The following is a 21,614-nucleotide window of genomic DNA, read 5'->3' on the forward strand; positions in this document are numbered from 1 at the left end:
TATGAAACTGCTTACTGCAGTTTAAATTTCGTATCAATACATATGAAACTGCTTACTGCAGTTCAAAGCCAATAAATCCGCCTAGATTTAACCATATCAATACATATTTATGAAACTGCTTACTGCAGTTTAAAGCCAATGAATCCACCTAGATTTCACCATATCAATACATATGAAACTGCTTAACAATTGCCAATGAAACAATTCTACTTTTGATTTTACCTAAAAAGTTATTTTTCTTTTATACTTTGAAAATCGTGTAAAATCACCACCCGAAGTTAGTGCACTTTACCCCCGGACACTCTGAATATTGTACATTTTATTCTTCTTTCCGTGGATTATTTTCTTCCACCAAAAAATCCCCGGTTGAAGCAGTCATAATTTTACATCATAATTGTCATCTAGCAAATTGTGCGGTTTTGTAATTCCGACCAACGTGAAATAAATTATCAATTTAAAGACTAGTATCACAGAACGTTATATTATTTATTTAGAAAACTACCTTCATTTAGCACATTGCCAGCTGGTCAAGCCGGAACTATCTTTGTTTGAAAAAATAAATAAAATAAAACATTTCCTACACCTTGTTTACGATGAATACACAAACAAGAAAAAACAGATTTTCATGTGTTCCAACATCATGATAATATATTCTTAATTTACTAAAAGTTTATCAGGAAACCTGTTAATTCATTCGTAAGGCCTCCAATCCCATTTGAAAGCGGAATTACCAATAATTTGAAGAGATTCCTAATAAATTAGCAATAATCATTTGTCTCCGTGTATAAGAGGAAAATCTATGGATAAGAAAATAAACCCGGAAAACCAAAAGATAACACGCGAGGCACTTTTGTTATACCGCACCAGTGGAATTGTGGCATCCTATGTCATCAACATTAACCTATCTGGGGCCTATGAGTCGAAAGAACTTATCGATGGCTTAAAGCGCACTTAAGGTATTTCCACTTTTAGGCAAACTTTAGTTACATAGTTAAAAATGTTCAGTATTGAGTGTATTTGATACTTTACTACTGTGCAGACCAGTGTTGCCAAGTTAGCATATTATGTGCTAAATTTGGCATAAATACTCCATGTTTAGCATAAATATTATGCTTTTAACATATAGCATATTTATTTGGCTTATTTTTATAGAAACATGAAAATAATTAAAACCAATTTTTTAACTAACAAAAATGATATCGATTGAAAAACTGGTGTCTTAATGGAGAAACATAGTTCACATTAAATCGGAATCCTTGACTTCCACTGTAGAGTTTTGGAATGAAGTCATGTAATATAAAGATGCAGCTAATAATAACCCCTTCGGTGATTTATGTCAGTTTGCAATGTCTATTTTAACATTGCCGCATTCAAATGCGGACATTGAACGTGTATTTAGCCAAATGAGTCTGGTCAAAACAAAACTCCGAAATCGTTTGGCGGTGAGAACCCTAAATTCCATTTTGTGCGTGAGATTTGGCCTAAAGAGAGCAGGAAAGTGCTGTTATTCTTACACTGTTCCTGACGAAGTACTACGCTGCATTGGGACCAAAGAAAGTTACGACTCCGTCTCTCAGCCTTCCACTTCAGCTGCTGTTAATGAAGAAGATGAAGATGAAGATATTGATATTTTATCTCACTGATTTTATTTCTAAGTTAAATTTATGTTAGCTTTTATTTTGGCATTTTTTAAAGTAATGTAGCATATTTCTGGCATATTTTTCCCATCACTCTAGCATATTTTGAAGTAGTTGAGTTGGCAACACTGGTGCAGACACTGTATGTCCTAACCTACATACAATCATAATGATAATGATGAAATTTTAAAACTGAAACAAGACACAATGAGTCAAACATTCAATAAGGAACTTCAGCGAAAAATATTATTGCTTAAAATATCAATTAACGCTGATTCTGAATATGTATATACGTTTTATTATATGTTGTAATTATATATCGTCATTTAAAACCGAATAAAAAACCATCGAATTAAAACAGACCGTTTGGTCGGTACGACTGAATCTGCTGATTCTGACACGTTTTGATATCACGACCAGTGTATGTGAGTAATATATCTATGGCCTACAGTCCACATCTGAACCAATGAAAATTTTGTTTTTAAACACCGGTAAATTGTTTAAAATCGGGTGCGGTCATGGATGTAATTTTGCACTTGGGTTCAATACAATAACATTACTTTTTTTTCCCGTAAGGTGGCAAATTATATTCTGTGTAAAATTATCGTAAAACATTTAAATGTATGTGTGTAAACTTCGCAAAATAAAATAAAACACACTTTTTTGGTGATGTTTTTACTAGCTTAATTAAAACCGGCGACTGGTGTTAAGCGGGAATGTAAACCTTTTCGTCATCGAACATGAGTAGTCTTATTAGTTGTTAGCTGCTCGATTTTAAATGTTACAGGACGTGGTTCATCGCCTTGATGATTTAAGTCAAAAGAACAATAAAACTTTCATTCAACGCAAATCATTTAAAGTTACCAGGGGACCCACCTTTTTGATAACCTTTTGCGTAGATATTAACTACGCAAGAGTGAAAAATGAAATAAACATAGTAAGTAACTTATTCTTTGCGAAATGGGAGTCCCCTCTCAGAAGACAAGAGTAGGTACCTACGCAATCCAAAAAATTCTAAGAAATTAGTGATAGCAATTTTCTAATTGAATCGTAATTGAACACACAGCTCATATCCGTTTACAAAACAATGACTTGCGTTAATCCGAGTCAAAATTTACATACACTTAAATAATAATAATATGAACATTTATTTTTATCACTAACAATATTTACATAAATTACATAAAAACGACAAAATGTATGGTAATTGGACATAAAAAGACATTCCATTCCAAACTAACTTTTATTTTTTAATAACTTTTAAAGGTTATAGGTACACATCAAAACCGAAGAAGAAGATAATACTAATAAATCTAAACGAAACATGAAACAGAACAAGACACATAAAAATAAAAAAAAGGTTACGTTGAAGTTTTTTAATATGTTTCGGAATTATACAGTTATTTATAAGATAATTACACTGTAAAATGAATAAATTATAAACCAAATCTACATATTAATATGCACAAATTATACATAGTACCCATCGGTATTTGGTCAATGTGTGCACTACAATGTAAACAAAAACAAAAGAAAAACATAAACCATATAACAAATAAACAATAAGAAAAGTGAAAACAGTAAAAATGAATAACTAAAATTTTTGCATCAAGAGACAGATTCAGCCAATTTGATTTTATATTTTTCACGTGACAGTTGAAGGGGCAGGGTAAAAAAATGACATGCCAGAAAACTGCGCGAAGAAACTGACAAAGAAAAAATATTGTTAAATTATTAAGAATCTCTTCAAATTATTAGTAATCCGGTAAAAACCGGGATTGCAGGCCATTAAAGAAAGAATTGATAGATATCCTAAAAACTTTTAGTACAATACCAATGTTTTCTCACTATATCGAAACATTTTCGCATTTCTTCATTGTATATAATTTAACAGGATATAACTTTTAACAGGAAGCGGCCTGCAGTCCCGTTTTTAACCGGATTACCAATAATTTAAAGACATTTTTAAGAAATCGGCAATACTAATTTTTCTCCGTGTGTAGTTCATTCGCCTAGGAATGTATATAAGCCAAAACATGTTTTTTTTAATGTTAGGAGCCAAACCGAAACATTTGCATTTCGTTTGTCTATAAATTTGTTTATATGTTCCGTGTCACGTCAATCCTGTCAAGATGGTAGCCGCGGTGGAGAGTACATTTTTAATCCGCAAGAGTACGCATGAGCGTTTACATTACGACTTAACATTACACTTAACAACTTAACATTACGAGAGGTCTTCGTCCACAGAATTACTAGTTGTATAAAAACGCGGCATCTTCTTGGTAACATAACTAACACGTAGAGTACGTTAAGCAAATAAAATGTACGTTGCGTATACTATACATGCATTTAAATGGATGCAGATATCTACGAGTACGAATATAAGACTATATTATATATTTTAATTAGGTTTGGGAGTTCCCCTTCAAAGCGTTGACCTCATACTTCATTCAATCGCGAATAAAGGATTTATAAGTCAAAAATATAACATCAAAGAATCTAAACTAATACAGCGAACCAAATAAAACTTCATCCTTTTTATAAAATGTCCTTAAATTGACCGCTTTACAAGTTTAACGAAGTAATTATTCCCCAGGTTAATTGCTTGATTACCTTCGGTTTGTTGTTGTATGCATAATGCAGTACCGCAAGTTACTTGCTTTCAATATAACTGAGTTGAAAATAAGAATGATTTGAATCAATTATCAGTAATTACCGAGCCCTTGCCTGAAATAACGTTGTTTCCAACGATATTATGTTTTGAGAAAAAATGTAAAAATGAATCCATTTGAGTCTAATAATAATGACATCTAATTGGAAAAAAATCTTAATTAGTAAGCAAAAAAAATATATTTACACACCAAAATTTTTCAAATAATTGTTTAAGGCGAAGCGCTAAATCAATATTTTGATTAATCTTTATAACGAATTGGTGTACATTATGAATACCAAAAAATATGCTTTAGATAAATTGAAGGTTTTCCTATCGTTTCGCTTGAGTAGAATACAAATAAAAAAAATAAATTACTCAATCAAAAATATAAATGTAAACCGCTAAAAAAAAATTTTTTTCATTATAAATGTATAAATGCGTAAAGAAAACAACTTAAAAAAAATTCAGTATTATAGCTTAGATTATCTGTGACAGTTTCACTTGATTAATTTTTTTGCTTTCTTATAAAATTATTTACAAAATAAATAAAAACCAGTTTTGTGCTTGAAATCGAACGTTTCTAGACTCCGTTTGTCAAGCGATTTTAGTGCCTATTACCTTCAATATAAGATATACGAAGAATATACGCATTTTTGGCTTGTAGCTTCCTCGTGGTGATATAAAGCACAAAATGTGGTCTATATGTGGAAACAAAAGTGAGGTGTTGAAAGGGTTAAACGTGAGGCGGAATTCGACAACTTTATCAATTACACTAAACTGATTACATTCTGAACCTTGGGTACTTCCATAGTTGTCAATTACCTGTAAAAGTAGAGAAGACGGACACTAAACCAGAATAGGGGGAAGAACACAGAAGGTAAATGACCAATGCGACGTTTCTCGAACGATATAGTCCAGTTATAAACAAACATATTACAGTATTACAACTGAGTCATGCTTATCGGTAGGTGTTCCTTGAAGTTAGTAAAAAATAACTCAGGTGGGTACTGGGAATGAATCTGTGTCACGCAATCGGGGATTTTAAAAAGTGATTTCAAATACTTCGCAGAAAACAAAACTAAACTTGAAATGAAAATACTTAAAATCACGGCCAAACTAAATCCGGTAATTAAATACAACTACCGAAAAAAAGAGAATATTGAGACAGATAAATATGAGGTTGTTGATTTTCCGAAGTTGACATTTCACCACAGTTGGACAAGGTTCTAACTGACATTTTTTTCAAAAATGACCTTTGATGCAAAACCATTTTTGTATGGTTTCTATGACCAAAATAACTTTCAGAGCCATCTGTGTTGTATTTCCGTAGATACTTGTATGACGAAGTTCTAACATTTAGTTTGTAAAGCTTACTATTATAAGAAATAAATTAGTTGCCTGAAATATCCATACAAATTGAAAATATCTACCAAGTAAAAATAAAATTCCCGTCGGGGGCATTTACTCGGGAGATATTTTCAATGTGCATAGATATTTCAGGCGACTAATTATTGCTTATAATAATTTGTTATCCTTTGTGCTATGCATAAAAAACCTTGTCTTATAAACATTAGTTTATCATTAAAAAATAATATAAAGCTTCCGTTTATTTTACAAGGTTCTAATATCACTTTGAATTTTTGCAATTATCATTTTTGGTATCCGACAGTTGATCCTTTTTATGAAGTGCAGCGTAGTTTGTCGTTATACGTAGTTCTAACTTCGCCTTACGACCTTATGAGGTGTCAAAGTTTGCAAATACGATTTCTCATAGTCTATTTAACATTTTTTGATTTTAAGGTTCAATCTTGTGTAAAGTATTAATTAATCAATTAATTAGATCGTGGCCCTATATTGGAATCGCATTAGGGTGCAGTAAATGTAGTTAGAACCTAATGCATTGGAATATTATGCCATAGCTTGTTCGGCGTGGTTTTATCTGTCTTATTTAAATAATTTCTTTTAAAATATGTTAAAATAAAATACTTAAATAAAATCAGAAATTGGTAAGTAGATAATGAGAAATCGTTGCAAATTTTGACACCTCATATCTCAGAACAAAGTAAAGTGAAGTTAGAACCCTCTGCAACTGAGGTTACGATATGGTACGATACAAATGATAAATTGTTTGCTTGAACAGATATTACAGCTCAAATTAATAATACATGTACGAACATTAATAAAATGTTAATTTTTATTAATATTGCTGGCGTTGCTGGGGGCTATCCTTAAAAGATAGACATATACCATCGCGGACTTTTCTGTAAGTCTTTTTAAGGCGATGCCATAGGCAGTAATGCAAAATCATGTGTTTTTGGTTTGAAAATTTGGTCGCCAAAAATGTTTCAGATGCTTTAAATAAATACTGCGAGTAGAATACATCTTGGCCTTTGAAATAATCGAGTATTTTTTATATAAGTCTTTTTATAAGCCTAGAAAAAAATAATGTATAAGGCCTATGAAAACTGCTTTAAAGTTCAAAATCTCCTACTTACGAACCCATTTTCGGTTATGATTTTATTGTATAATGTGGCAAATTAACTTATTTATAAAATGATCGGAAAAATTTAAATATTTATGCCTGAACATCCACAAAATAAAAAAAAGGCACTTTTTGGCCACGTTTTTTTCTTGAATAAATCAAACCAGGCGGATGGTGTTAAGCGGGAATTTAAACCTTATCGCCATCTACGTAAGGGTTGTTATTGATAGCGGCTCAATTTAAAATATTACACGACGTAGTGCATCGCCGTAAGATATACAATTCCGTAGTACATTATTTTGATGTATCTCATAAGGTTTAGCCAGCAACATTAGTAAAAATGTAAGAGCGCCCGAAAATATATTTTTTCGACTTGATTATAAAACATCGACTTTTCTCTACTTTCTATAATTTAATATGCATGTATTATATATATATATATATATATATATATATATATATATATATATATATATATATATAAACCTTCCGGAAGAAATTCTCTAAATGATGATCTCTAAACGAAAATTTCAAATCGTACATTCAGAGAAAAAAATCTAAAATAAATAACAGTTTGATAATGCATTCGGAAGGCGAAACAGCTGTCACACGTAGTAATAATTACACAACAGAACTTGTTTATAACATAAGAGATTCAAATTAAATTAAACATGATAACAGTAAATAAATGAAGCAGATAAAAATTAATTTCATAGCTCTCTGGGGATTCAAATTCATTGAAGAAAATGAATATTTCATGTAACTTCTTGCTAAAAAGTTTGGAGCGTTAATACACAGATGTCAGTAACTTGGCATTGTTCTAAACAATCAGTTAAATAAAATTATTCATGAAATTAAATAAAAGCAACTAATAAATAATTGAAGTACTTCACCGTATATTTTTATGTTCTCTAATCATTGATTCAAAGTAAAAGCGTGTTTTTAGAGCGATTTTTATTTAAAAATGTATTTTTAGCGGGAAAATGCGAAACTCAACGGCTTCGACAGAAAAAAGTGTACGATCATACAGATATGACTAACGTTGTAAATTTAAATTCATTGATAACTAGCCAACTTTATTTACGATAATAACATAATACAATGGTGTACGTCAGATTCCCTTCATACTATTAGCTGATTTTGAGGCCATTCAGTTGAACACCATAGTGCGTGAAGGAAGGACATAGTGGCAAAGTGAAAACGAGTTCTCCGGTAACTGAAGCGTGACAGAATTACGATAACATCACATTAAAATAATAAAGTGTTATCGTTAATAACAATGGAAGGTAAAGAAAAAAACAATATCAATAATTCTCCATCAAAATGAAATAACACCATCCTAATTGAACGAATACGAAAAGAAAACATTTAAAAATCGAATTAATAAATAATTCAACACATAAGGAATACGTTAAAGTATCTAGCAACTTTGATGGAATATAAACCTTATAGACGCACAAAACAATTTGAATCATTCGATTTTGGCATGTATTCACTCTGATTACTTACATCCTGCTGAAATTAATTGGGTTACGCGATTACTGTGCGTTGTTTATAATTTGCAAGCGCCAATGCCGGATTAATGGTAAAATAGAACGTACTTAGTGCAAAACCCTTGCAAATTCAGATCATAATTGTATACACATCGCTTCACATTACAACCGTTTATAAAACTATTAGTTTGTATCGCGAATTAAACAAAATATCACGTAATTTAGCAACCGAAAGAGTTAACGTAAAGAACTATTACAAACATTTCTGTGAAGAAACAAGTTTGTAGGTTAGTTTTTTGTCTATGGTTAGTTTGAACTTAGAGTAAGGTCAGGCGCCAAATATTTAAAAAAAGCATCTCGTTGTCCTTGAGCGCATTGAATGGTTATACGTATACATCTGCGAGCCGAACTGCCGAACTGAACGTCAACTTATGGGAAAGAAACGAAGCAACCGCAAATGGCGCAAAACGCCGCTTGCAGTTGATTCGTTCCTTTCCAATTCGCGATACGGTTAATGTATACGTACCCTTAGAATCGTCTTGAACACAAAATTTCGGCATTAATTTTGAGGTAAGGTTTTGCATGATATTTACGAATATTTTTTTATGCACAGAAAGTTCGGCTGATAACATAGCCACAATAAGTTAATATTATGGTCTGTAACTAGGATTAGCCCGTCCCAAGTAATCGTACAACTAAAAGAGAATGCTGGACATTTTTTTTAACGATTTATTGGAAAAATTTCAGAATCGCTGGACACGCTTAATTGGAATATATTTTTGAAATAACACTTCGATTCAACGGGTTGTTTCGGAGAATTTGAACAATTCATCAAATTTCAACGTCCATTTTCGGGTTCTGTGAAAGACTTATTCAAGTTCTGTTTTTATATCATTGTAAGCTAGTTGCTTGACAAAACTGAAATAAAAACAGAAATTGAAAAAATCTTTCACAGAACTTGAAAATGAACGTTGAAATTTGATGAATTGTTCAGATTCTCCGAAACATACTATAAAATAAAACAACTATTTACGTCGGAAGAGATGGAAAATATTGCATTAAAGTTTCTTTTTTTTTCAGTGTTCTAAATTTCACGTGTTTTGACAGTTTCGACCACCATGTTTTAATCTGACGTTTGTCGTAGGAAAACGCATAAATTATTTAAATAACCCAAACTCAGAACCCAGTAACCCATTATGTGCATACTTTTTCGTCTTCCCCGACATAAATAGCCGTTTCTTGTAGCAATGAAGCCTAAACCAAGTGTTACATTAAAAAATGCGTAAAGCAAGTCTCGCGATTATAAAAAATTACCGATTTATTTAGCAACAAACGTTTTTTTTACAATATTTAATATACTACAAAGAATGTGTCGTTGTATCGATAATGAATACATTAATTTGTTCTGCATTGCTTACCTGTTTTATTTTAAAGTAAATCTATTTGAATTTCGTATTTGATTTCGATAATGAATGAATGCAAATCTTGAAAACGGAAATTAACACACTTCCCGACATTTGATCGAGCTGAAACTCAGTAGGTAGACTCGTTGTCGATGACAATGCATTTTATCAATTTTGCTGGCAATCACACATACACACGTGCGGACGTATGACATTACAGCAGTTAATATACGAAATAAATATCGGTCATACCCGGTCGGCATTTGGCGAGGTTGTTAGCGCGGTTGAATCCAGTCCAAGAAATATCCAGAAATAGATCTATCATAGTAAAAAAACGGTTCCATGATAAATCAACACATCGACAATTCAACACACCTTTAAAAAGTGATATAAAGTCATTAGAAACGATGAAAAAAAATTTAAACCTAACCTAACCTAACCTGCTTAACCCAGTCAATAAAGTTTTTGTTGCATCACTTTCCATGGAATAGAATAAATATAATTTAAAGTCATGACTTTATATAACTTTTTAAAGATGTGATGAATTATCATTTTTCAAAAAAAAACATTGTTTTATATATCATTGGATGATTTTTTATCGTTTGTTTTATAAATATAGTTTCAGAAATGTCACGAGAGACACGAAAATCTTAATCCGTAATAATCAGTGTTTCAATTTCTCTACTATTAATAATAATTCTTCATTTTCGGTTAAATATCTAAAATTCTGTCGATTTTAATTATTGATTCGATAAAAAGAACACGCAAAAAACCTTGTATATATACCCTTGAGAGACTGATACAAAACATTGAATCAAATAATGTGAACAAAATAAACTTACATTGTTATTATCTATTTATTTATTAATTTTATTTTAGCCACTGGTACATCCAAGTTAACAAATGTCTAATTTATTATTAATTACACACACGCATTATTACATTATAATTATTTATTACGTATTCTTTTGATTAAATGGCTCCAAAAATTCACCTTGAATCTATCAATTGGTGCAGACTTTATGGTTTTTGGTAGCCTAATTTCATTGCACGTTTTTGTGCTATGTCTGTGAATGTCCTTATTGTATATAATTTTCATTTAAAAAGTATTTTTGTAATAGGTTTTTTATTATTTTATGTATAAATATCATCACTGTTTCACTGTTGTCTAGTTTAGTTTCTTTAACATTTTAGTTACTTTTGAAAATATAGATTAAAATAGAATTATTCTAATTGCTCTATTTTAATATACATATATTTATATACTATATTTGTGTATCCTATTTTAAAAGTCGCTAGCATATAAATTTACGTTATGTCTGAACAAAGCTAGCATTCGACCTAGACCTTTCACCTTTCACCGATACATCATAATATAATTCATACGTCATTTGTGTAACCAGGTTAATTCTCAATAACTCTAGATCATTCCCACTGGAGTCACTCCAAAAAAAATCAATTTCAATCAAAATTATTCATACTTCATTTTTGAAACCAAGATAACTCTCAATAACTCTAGACCATTCCTGCTCGAGTCACTCCTAAAAAAATCAATATCAATCAATATTATTCATACGTCATTTTTGTAACCAGGATAATTCTAGGCAACTCTAGATCATTCCCACTCAAGTAATTCCTAAAAAAATCAATATCAATCAATATTATTCATACGTCATGTTTGTAACCAGGATAATTCTAGGCAACTCTAGATCATTCCCTCTCGAGTCACTCCTAAATCAAGTATCGTTGTATCACACAGTGACGTATTTCACGACGAAAGGTGGTGATGATTCATCGATGAATATTATGACATAATACTAATTCGCAAATACATTTATGTATGCAAAACACATCGTTTAAACCAGCGATTCCCAACCTGGGCAATTTCGCTCAATAATATATATATATTACTATTTTATCATGTAATATATTTTGTTTATTATTGTAATCATAGAATAAAGCAGAAAACTAGTAGTGTCTTCCATACAAATTTGAATTGAAACAAATGTTCCATTTAGCCCACTAGCCCAGCGCACCGTCTCACTTATACTCGTCTGACATCGTAGATCCTGTGTTTCGGAAACTAAATAATTTAAAACTTTTGGATAGACGCTTCGACGCATTTTAAATGACATTAAAAATAGATACACAAAAATTAAGAACATGTTGAAGGAGTTAAATATCTTGTCATTTGAACAAATTATTTACTTTAATACCATATTTTTAATCTACAAGATAATCAATGGCCATACGTCTAGTGAATTCCTAAGAAAAAATGATAAACTACAGAACAAACACACACATGAGACGAGGAAAAGAAATGAATTGAGACTCCCCTTCAGGAAAAAAACAAAAAGTCAAAAGTAATTGATGTACGGAGCGTTGAAGATATTTGGAGAGCTACCAGAAGAAATAAAATCAGAAGAAAACATAAAAACATTTTAAATTAAATTACGAAAATATGTGATTGATTCATTTTAAATGTGTTACTATAATAATATGTATATGTATATAAGGATTGTATTAGGACATAGATAACTATGTACCTACTTAAAATACCGCAATAAACAATAATAATAAACAATAAAGCTAATATTAACCCGCTAATGACCACTTTTTTTTCAAATATGACTTAAAAATTACAAATATGGACTCAATTTACTCGAAAGCGAAAGCTCAAATCAAAAAACGTTATACCGTCGACTCCCAAGTGTGATAAAGATTCAGCAGTTTCCCGCTTGTACTACGAGTTTCCGGACACTGTATACATATATACGGTAACCAACAATTCAACACTCCATAAGATAATATTTATTTTCCCATACAAGCAATTCAACCTTTTTACCTAAAAATGACCTTAAAACATTGGAATTTCGAAAAAAGTTACTAAGTACCTCTTTTACTTCTAAAATCATGTCGAATCTCCCCTCGAAGCTAACGCATTTTACTCCCGGACACTCTGTACAGTTGCTATGGTTGCTACAGTTGAACAAGCGAACATTTACATTTTTATTTATAAAGATTAAAGATTAAGTTAATTACAATTAAATTAATCACAAATTACTCATTGAAAGTATATTTGAGGCACGTACCAGAGTGGAATATACTCTCAGTATCGCCCTGTTGTAAGACCACCATTCAGAATTGAAACGTTGCTTGAAATGGTTTTGGCCGTATTTGGTGACCAGATCTGAATACCCAGGAGCTCTCCCACCTTCCCCTCCCAACTACCTTCAGCCTCACAACATACTCCAATTGGAGATGCCATATTCTAACTGTCTGGGAGCAGTTGGGATTCTAGTGGTTTCAGATTAGAAAAATATAATAAAATTTTCAGTGCGCATTAACGTATTTTTGACTTCACCGGTTTATTATGAATACACAGTTATTAAAATGTATAATTTAAATTGGTAATGACATTATAGTAACCTTATTAAGATAATCATAAACCTTCGATATAATAATCAGTGATCAACATTTTCATATCTCTTATTTGCTTTAGAAACGTTTTCTGCGCAGATGGTATTGACAGATAATATCTTAATCGGACCACTTACGACATTATCAGTATGTGGTAACAACCAAATATTAGTAAAAAGATAGAGAATCGTTATATTTACAACTTTCAACAATAGTATACCGGAGTTGAGAAATAGATACACGCTTAATGCACGCATTTTATTTTTAAAAGTCTTTTTAATGCATTTTAATAGCCATTTCGTTAAGGCGAAGTTTAATAATAATAATAATAATTTTAATTGGAATTATTTATTATTAATGCTAAATCACTATTTTGATTAATATTTATAACGAATTGGTGTAAATTATGAATAACAAAAAATATGCTTTAGATACATTGAAGGTTTTCCTATTGTTTCTTGAGTAGAATACAAATAAAAAAATAAATTTTATTCTTCTTTTGGTTAAATTTCCATACAAACATTCGAATTTGACTGGAGTTTTCCTACATTTCACGCTGCAGTGAGATTGGCAATTGAGTGAATCGAGATTCAGTCACCGGTCGCTTGTGCTCTTTTGTCGAATACGAACGTTTTTATTCGATTCATTCTAGTTTGATGAGCATTTTCGTACGTTCCATAGTGCAGTAGGGTCGAATATGGCTTGTACAATTTTATTTATCTTTCTTCCAGATGGCCATCTCAAAGCCCCCCTCGACTTGGTATCTCGGGAGGGCTGGGGTGCCCGCGAGCCTGCGATGACCGAACCCATGCGCAACCCGGTTTCGCACGTCATCATTCACCACTCCTACCTCCCACCGGCCTGCAGCACCCAGGAGGACTGCATAGGCGCCATGAAGGTCATACAGAGTATGCACATGGACGACAATGGATGGAACGACATTGGATACAGGTAGAATATGGCCACATCGGGCCTAATGACCACACGGTCGACAATACAATCTTAATAATAAGTATAATGACGGCCTCCGTGGTCGAAGGGTAAATAATAAGTATAATAATATAATAACATTACTGGAAAACTTTGAAATGTAAAAAATATTGTACCAAATAAAAAAAATAAAATAAAAAAATGACGGCCTCCGTAGTCGAAGGGTAAATAATAAGTATAATGACGGCCTCCGTGGTCGAAGGGTAAATAATAAGTATAATGACGGCCTCCGTGGTCGTAGGGTAAAATAGTAAATTGAAATGGTAAATTTTAGTAAATCTATGTAAGTAAATTTTATTAGATTAATTTGTGTTATTCCACAAATTACTCATTTCAAATGTTATACCTATAGTATATTTGCGGCACGTTCCAGAGTGGAGTTACTCTCAGTTTCGACCGTGTAAGACCACCGTATACCCCAATTGGTGATGCCATAGTCTCACTGGCTGCAGATGGTTGGGAGCAGTTGAGACTCTTGTGCAGTTTCACATAATTTATATATTTATTTTAAATTTTGGTGTACTGTTATTTTTCTCTTCTTTGCAATACATTTGGATGATCGGGAGATTTTAATAACATTAAAACGTTCTGATATTATTATAGCAAGCTGAAGGCTGAACTTTTAGAATTTTTGAAAAAAGTTGAATTTGAGGCTGGCCGAAAAAACGTGTGACGTCACGGTACATGTGCGAGTACTGCAGCACTGTCATTCGTATTATAAATTGCACCGATCGTGTCTCGTATGACGTCACGAGATACCATTGAATATGTTTCACCCAAGTTCGCTTAGAAAGCTCATAACTCGGTCATTTTTGGAGATATCGAAAAACTAAATTTACTGTCATTATTGACTATTTAAATTTAATACAGTCTCATCACAGTAAATATTTTTTAATGTCGCTGATTCGAAATTAATCATATCCTTAAATTAAATATACCTGCCTGAGAGCAGCAGTTTTGTATTATAAGGCAAGGATCCTGGGTTCGAGTCCTGGTGTGACCTATCCTTTTCTGATTTTTCTGTTTTAAATTTTATTTATTATTATTGTCTTCAATAATAAAATTTTACATTTTGAGGTTTTACTTATTAAGTTATTCCAAAAAAATAAAATAAGAGTTGAACATAGTTTGACGGTTATTAGACCTCTAATTCGATTGAAATTTTGAAATCACTCTTCCTTCCCACTTGTAAACAAAACAAGCTCAAAGGATAGATATCTTTGTGACACACAATCGGAAAGGAACTGATAAAGAACATCGGCGAGGTGAGACGAGCCAGTCATTTTCTCTGACGACAAATCTTGCGAAGACACCGTGGAGATAAACGAGTTTAAAAATTACATCATAATTTGTCTAAATAAACATGAAGAAATTAAAAAAAAAATATATATATATAAAATAACACTAACACAACCTACAGCCAACAAACATGAAGATGTAGAAATTAACAAACATGAAGATGTAGATATTAACAAACATGAAGAATGGAAAAAAATAAACATAAAGATGAGGAAATTGTGATGTACCACCAATACAAAACTCCCTACAGCCCGCCTCGGGAATCCCTTGTGAGGAGGACTGTTAATAAACCGCTTTACTTTGAACTTTTGAATAGTCATTAAAATATATTTAAGGGTGTCTTAGAATGTTTTTCGTTCCAATCTATATTGCCATATGATGCGGACTTTCTTGGCTCCAGAAATGCAAAATCAGATTGGCTACAATAGCGACACATTTTTCCAGCAAGATGGAGCCATTTTTCACGTGACAAATGACTCGTTAGCTGCTCTTCACGATTTATTCCCTGAAAAAGTAATTAGTCGCCGAGGAGACATCAACTGGCCACCGGGGAACCAGATTTAACGCCTGTTGACTGTTTCCTATGGTGCTACTTAAAAAGCAAAGTTTTCAACCCACCCAACTTCAATTTTTTAAAGCAAACCACAGACGAAATCAATGCAATTTCGAGAGCAACTAATTTCTATCATAGTTTAAGAATTTATTTTTTACAGTTTCTTATCTGGTGGAGACGGCAGAATCTACGAAGGAAGGAGTTGGAACCACGTGGGAGCTCACGCACCAAACTACAACAACCGAAGCATCGGAATCTGCATTGTCGGAGACTGGCAAAGTTAGTCAAAGTGTTGTCCCCGAATTTGATAGTTTCCAGGGCCTTGGATAAAGCTCGGCTGATCGATCCTTTACTTGGAGGGTATACTCCATCAGTAGGTAATATCTCAGTATATAAATGAGTGTATGTTTTCGTCTTCCGTCTTCCAGCTTCCTGGCCGGAGGGGATGGGCGCATGTACCGAGGGAGGGGCTGGAATAGAATTGGAGCCCATGCCATAGGATACAACAACAGAAGTATAGGAATCTGTGTCGTTGGAGACTGGCAAGGTATGAATGGAGATTTAAGCTTGGGGCATATGATGGTGCATGATTATGGATCTAATCCTCTACTTTTAACGTGCGTTACCGCAAACCACTAAACGCATAATCGGAAATAAAATGCGTTAAATTGTCACGGAAAACGTGTTAAGAAAGAGTCTTAGGACGGGTTCCTTCCCAGAATTTTAACGGTTCATTAAATTCCAAAGTTATAATTTTAAGTTCTGCGAAAGTCCTATTCAAGTTCTGTTATTATCCAAGTACTGTGAAACAACCGGCCCATGATGAAATAATTTGGACAGAACTTTTACAGAATTTGAATAGAACTTTCGCAGAACTTAAATAATATTAACTTAATTTGATGAATTGTTCAAATTCTGTGAAACAACACATCCTTAGGACCTACTATATATGTGGGTTTTTTTTATGTATTGCGCTTCTTACTCCTTCTGGAAACTAACTAACCAACTAACCGTCTTGTAATTTCCACGAAGGAAGGTGTGTGCCTGAGTTGGCCTAGCGTATGGTTGATAAGTCCTCCATCACGACACAACCAACACTCTCCGCTTACTGTTGTGAAGTTGAAGATTATCAAATTATTTGTAATTCGGAAATTTTATATTTCTTCAAAAAAGGTAATGCCGCGACACATCTTGGCGCATACATTTTGAGTCGTTTACTTTCATGTCAATTTAAAAAAAAAATACTGCACAAGATTTCATACATCGTCTCGTATAAACTATAGGACATTGCGTAAGTTTTACCTCGTGAATATGGATATATAATGGCTACTTCTGGAAACACCAAATTCAACCTCGTGAATATAGCTACTTCTGGAAACACTAAGTTTAACCTCCTGAATATGGCTATTTCTATATATTCTTAAACACCAAGTTTAACCTCCTGAATATGGCTACTTCTAGAAACACCAAGTTTAACCTCCATAATATGGCTACTTCTGGAAACACCAAGTTTAACCTCCTTAATATGGCTATTTCTGGAAACACCAAATTTAACCTTCTGAATATGGCTACTTCTGCAAACACTAAGTTTAACCTCTTGAATATGGCTACTTCTGGAAGTACCAAGAACCAAAAAAACCGCAATAATCAAACAACTCTACTGGTTCAACTTTAGCTTTGGTGGATTAGTTAACTAGGGATAATCTTTGATTGCTGTTAAAAAGGTAAACTCTGTTTATATTGTCTTATCCGATTTATCTCTTCTGGGAAGCTGTTCCTTCGTGGTGTAATTGCTGATTTCGTGCTGCAAAATGGAAATTAAAGGTATAATTTAATATTAATTCATCTTATCCTTAAATTATTCATAAATAAATGTTGCTTAGCAACGCTAGTTAAGGCATATGCTTTGCATTTGCTCTCTGATTATTTTTTGTAATATCATATAGAAAAGAATTAGCTTTGATCCCAAAACAAATAAATATTTAAAGAAGAGTATATCAGAGAGCGCAATAAATAAACTGCCAGTAAGCCATAGGATATTTAGGTAAATAAATAGGATTTAAAAAAATATATATTATTTGAGGACCCCAGTAACCAAGGTAAACAATAATATTTGACATTCATTTGAAAAAAATCAATTTTAAAGGTATATTTTTATGATATCGTTTTTTTTCTGGAACATAATATTTCATAGATTTGTAATGTTGAAAGGTAGATGAATTGGAAATTATAGATTTGTTATGTCGAAAGGTAGTTTGATTAGAATATTTAATTTGGTCATATTGAAAATTATTTGTTGATTTGGTTACTAGAATGTAGCAGTAACGATACAATCATCTCCTAGTTGTTTTGCAAAATGACAACAATGTCATTTGCAACCAACGTAGGTGAACAGGGGATTATTATGTCATCTGTACAGATGAACATGGATAGTCTAAGACCCCAAAAAACAAAAGCAGGTATTCCTAGACAACGTATGAAATGGACGAACGATGTCAATATGTTCATTGTTCGTTCATATTTTTATGTAACCAAACTAGAAACAGATATGTTGTTATATAGGAAAAAATTACATTCACTTTTCTCACAAAATTATCCGATTGTCCAGGTAAACGAACAAAGATTAGCAGACCAAAAGCGAGCAATTTTCAAAAATAATTTAATTCCTGTAGTCACATTAGAACAGATTAAAAGAGAAGTAGCAGATAGATTGCAAATGGTAAATAATTTAGAACAAATTAACACAAGTAATGTCATATCAGATGCATTGAATGTAGATAGTTTGGATAATATTCTAGTCGAAATGTCCAATGATATTACAGTAGATTCAAATAACTTAGACGTTATTTATAATCTTAGGGAAATCAACATTGCAAATTTAAACTTTGTTGATGATAATGTAGTAGAATTAGCTAACTTACTTTATAATAATATAAACAGATATATAGATGTAGAGCCAACAGTTAGACCAAAATTACCAAAATTACATACGTCAAAGAAATTATCTAAATTAATTTTTGAATTAAATAACATAATTTTACCAAAAATCATATTTGACGAAATTAGTTTTTTAGATCTTCATACAATAGTATATGCTACGGCTATTACTGTTTGTAATAAGTTAGGAATCAAATTATCATCCTCTGATGATAGATCATATAGTCATAGTAAACCAGAATGGCAGATCAGATTAGAAAATGATGTAGTATTTTTAAGAAGTAACATAGCTAGAGTAATAGAATATAAAAATGGGAATAGAAGTAGGAAAATTTTGAGACATGTAGATGAAATTGGGAGAAAATTTGGTTATAATATAGATAGTCATAATAATGAAAATATAATCAATGATTTATTGGATTTATTAAAACAAAAATTAGGCGTAAAAGCTAGTAGATTAAAAAGATATAATTATACGTATAATAAAAAAAATAATAACAGATTATTCCATAAAAATGAAAAAATATTTTATTCCAAACTTGACGATAGACAAAATATTATTTCGAATAATAATATTCCGTTGCCATCTGAATCAGATATGCGCGATTTTTGGACTAAAATTTGGAGTAAAGATATAAAACATAACGAGTCAAGTCCCTGGATAGAAAATGAAGAACTCAATTTTTCAGGCATTGAACAAATGAGTTTTTCTAATATATCGGTTGAATTGTTAACCAAAATTATTAAAAATACTCATAATTGGAAAGCCACGGGTTGCGATTGGATACATAATTCTTGGTACAAACGTCTAACTACTTTACATCCTCTTTTGGCAAAAAATCTTTCAAAATTTGTCAGTCAACCACAAAATTTTCCAAATTTTCTAACTAAGGGCATTACTTATATGTTGCCCAGAAGCGAAAATATTAATAATCCCTCTCAGTACAGACCCATTACATGTTTACCGACAATATACAAAATATTAACCTCTTGCTTGACAGATTTAATATATACTCATTTAGATGAAAAAAATATTTTATCTGAGCAACAAAAAGGTTGTCGCAGAAAACATATGGGATGTAAAGAACAATTAGTTATTGATTCTGTAATTCTAAAACAGATTCAAACTCGAAAACGTAATTTACATACTTGCTATATAGACTACCAAAAGGCTTTCGATAGTGTCCCGCACTCGTGGCTGATCAAAGTATTAAATATATATAAAATTAACCCCATTATTATTAGCTTTTTGGAAAATATTATGTCCTTTTGGAATACCAATTTACTTATCAATTTAAAAGGTAAGAAAATAGTAATACCGGGCATTTCAATTAAAAGAGGAATTTTTCAAGGAGACTCATTGAGTCCTCTTTGGTTTTGTTTAGCATTGAATCCTCTATCTAAAATGTTAATTAAAAGCAAGTTTGGAATAAAATTTAAGGGTAATACAGGGGAGAGTAGTACAATTTCGCATTTATTATATATGGATGACATAAAATTATTTTCGAATTCTGAACAAAATTTAGAGAAAATGATCGAGGTAGTTAAAAACTTTTCAGATGATATCAAAATGACTTTTGGTTTAGATAAATGTAGAACGATCCATATAGAGAAAGGCAAAATTGTAGATGGGGACGAGAGTATATTTAGAAATTTCCAAATTACTAGTTTGAAAATGGATGAGGTTTATAAGTATTTAGGATACCCACAATCAAATAGATTAGACCATAGTAGTATTAAAAATGATATTAGGATTAAATTTCAAACTAGGATCACGAAAATTTTAAAATGCAATCTATCTGCTAAAAATTTAGTAAAAGCAATAAATACTTGGGCAATAACTCTATTAACGTACTCATTTGGCATAATTAAATGGTCTAATACAGATTTAGATAACTTAGAAAGATTAATTAGAACTACGCTAACAAAGTTTAATTGCCATCATCCAAATTCAGCTATAGAACGAGTTAATTTACCTAGAAATTTAGGAGGTAGAGGTATAGTCAAAATAACTTCTTTGAAACATAATCAGGTAGAAATGCTAAGAACTTTTTTCCATAGGAAAGCTCATAGCTCAGAAATGCACAAAATAATTTGCAAGGCAGATAGAAATATTACACCTTTAAATTTATACGATGAGAATGCCAACATTTTTATAAATCCCAACCAGGAATTATTAGATTCCTGGTCAAATAAAATTTTACACGCAAAACACTTCAATTATCTCAACCAAACGTATGTTGACAAAATTTCGTCAAACAAATGGTTGAGTATTGGAGAGTTGAGCGCAGAAATAGAAGGATTTATGCTTGCCATTCAGGATAGAGTCATTAATACTAAAAATTATAGAAAGCATATAATCAAAGATACAAATCAAATTGATGATTTGTGTAGAAAATGTTTGGCTTTTCCGGAAACTATAGAACATATTATATCGGGATGTTCTATATTAGCACCGTCCGAGTATACATTTAGGCACAATCAAGTTTTAAAAATAATTCAACAAAATTTGGTAATTAAACATAACTTGATTGACTGCCGTAATGAAGTACCATATTATGAATACGAACCAAATTCATTTTTAGAAAACGAATTTTATAAAATATATTATGATAAAACTATACTAACAGACCGAGCGATTAGTCATAATAGACCCGATATAGTTTTACATGACAAAATTAAAAAAATAACTTTATTCAAAAATCTGTTAGTGAAAAAATAAGAAAATACACAGATTTAGGAAATGA

General features: G+C 31.7%; 2 protein-coding genes across 4 annotated transcripts in view; one reads left to right on the top strand and one right to left on the bottom strand.

Moving 5' to 3' along the window:
• LOC149412609 (trichoplein keratin filament-binding protein) overlaps positions 1–21,614 on the bottom strand; it is a 223,230-nt gene that overhangs the window by 79,512 nt on the left and 122,104 nt on the right. The gene's annotated exons all lie outside the window — the stretch shown is intronic.
• LOC149412610 (peptidoglycan-recognition protein LB-like) overlaps positions 1–21,614 on the top strand; it is a 42,657-nt gene that overhangs the window by 18,276 nt on the left and 2,767 nt on the right. The window contains exons 1-3 of one of the 3 annotated variants that reach the window (XM_089645545.1): positions 7,931–8,058; positions 13,820–14,039; positions 16,359–16,477. In XM_089645545.1, coding sequence (XP_089501671.1) covers positions 8,052–8,058; positions 13,820–14,039; positions 16,359–16,477 — 346 coding nt within the window. In that variant the 5' untranslated portion in view covers positions 7,931–8,051. Of the gene's footprint in view, positions 1–7,930; positions 8,059–13,819; positions 14,040–16,090; positions 16,210–16,358; positions 16,478–21,614 lie in introns of those variants that run through there. The other 2 variants (XM_089645544.1, XM_089645543.1) reach the window with 2 other exon arrangements.

This window comes from Hesperophylax consimilis, chromosome 22 (genome assembly GCF_061612785.1).
Source record: "Hesperophylax consimilis isolate HC1 chromosome 22, BYU_Hcon_1.0, whole genome shotgun sequence".
NCBI lineage: Eukaryota > Metazoa > Arthropoda > Insecta > Trichoptera > Limnephilidae > Hesperophylax > Hesperophylax consimilis.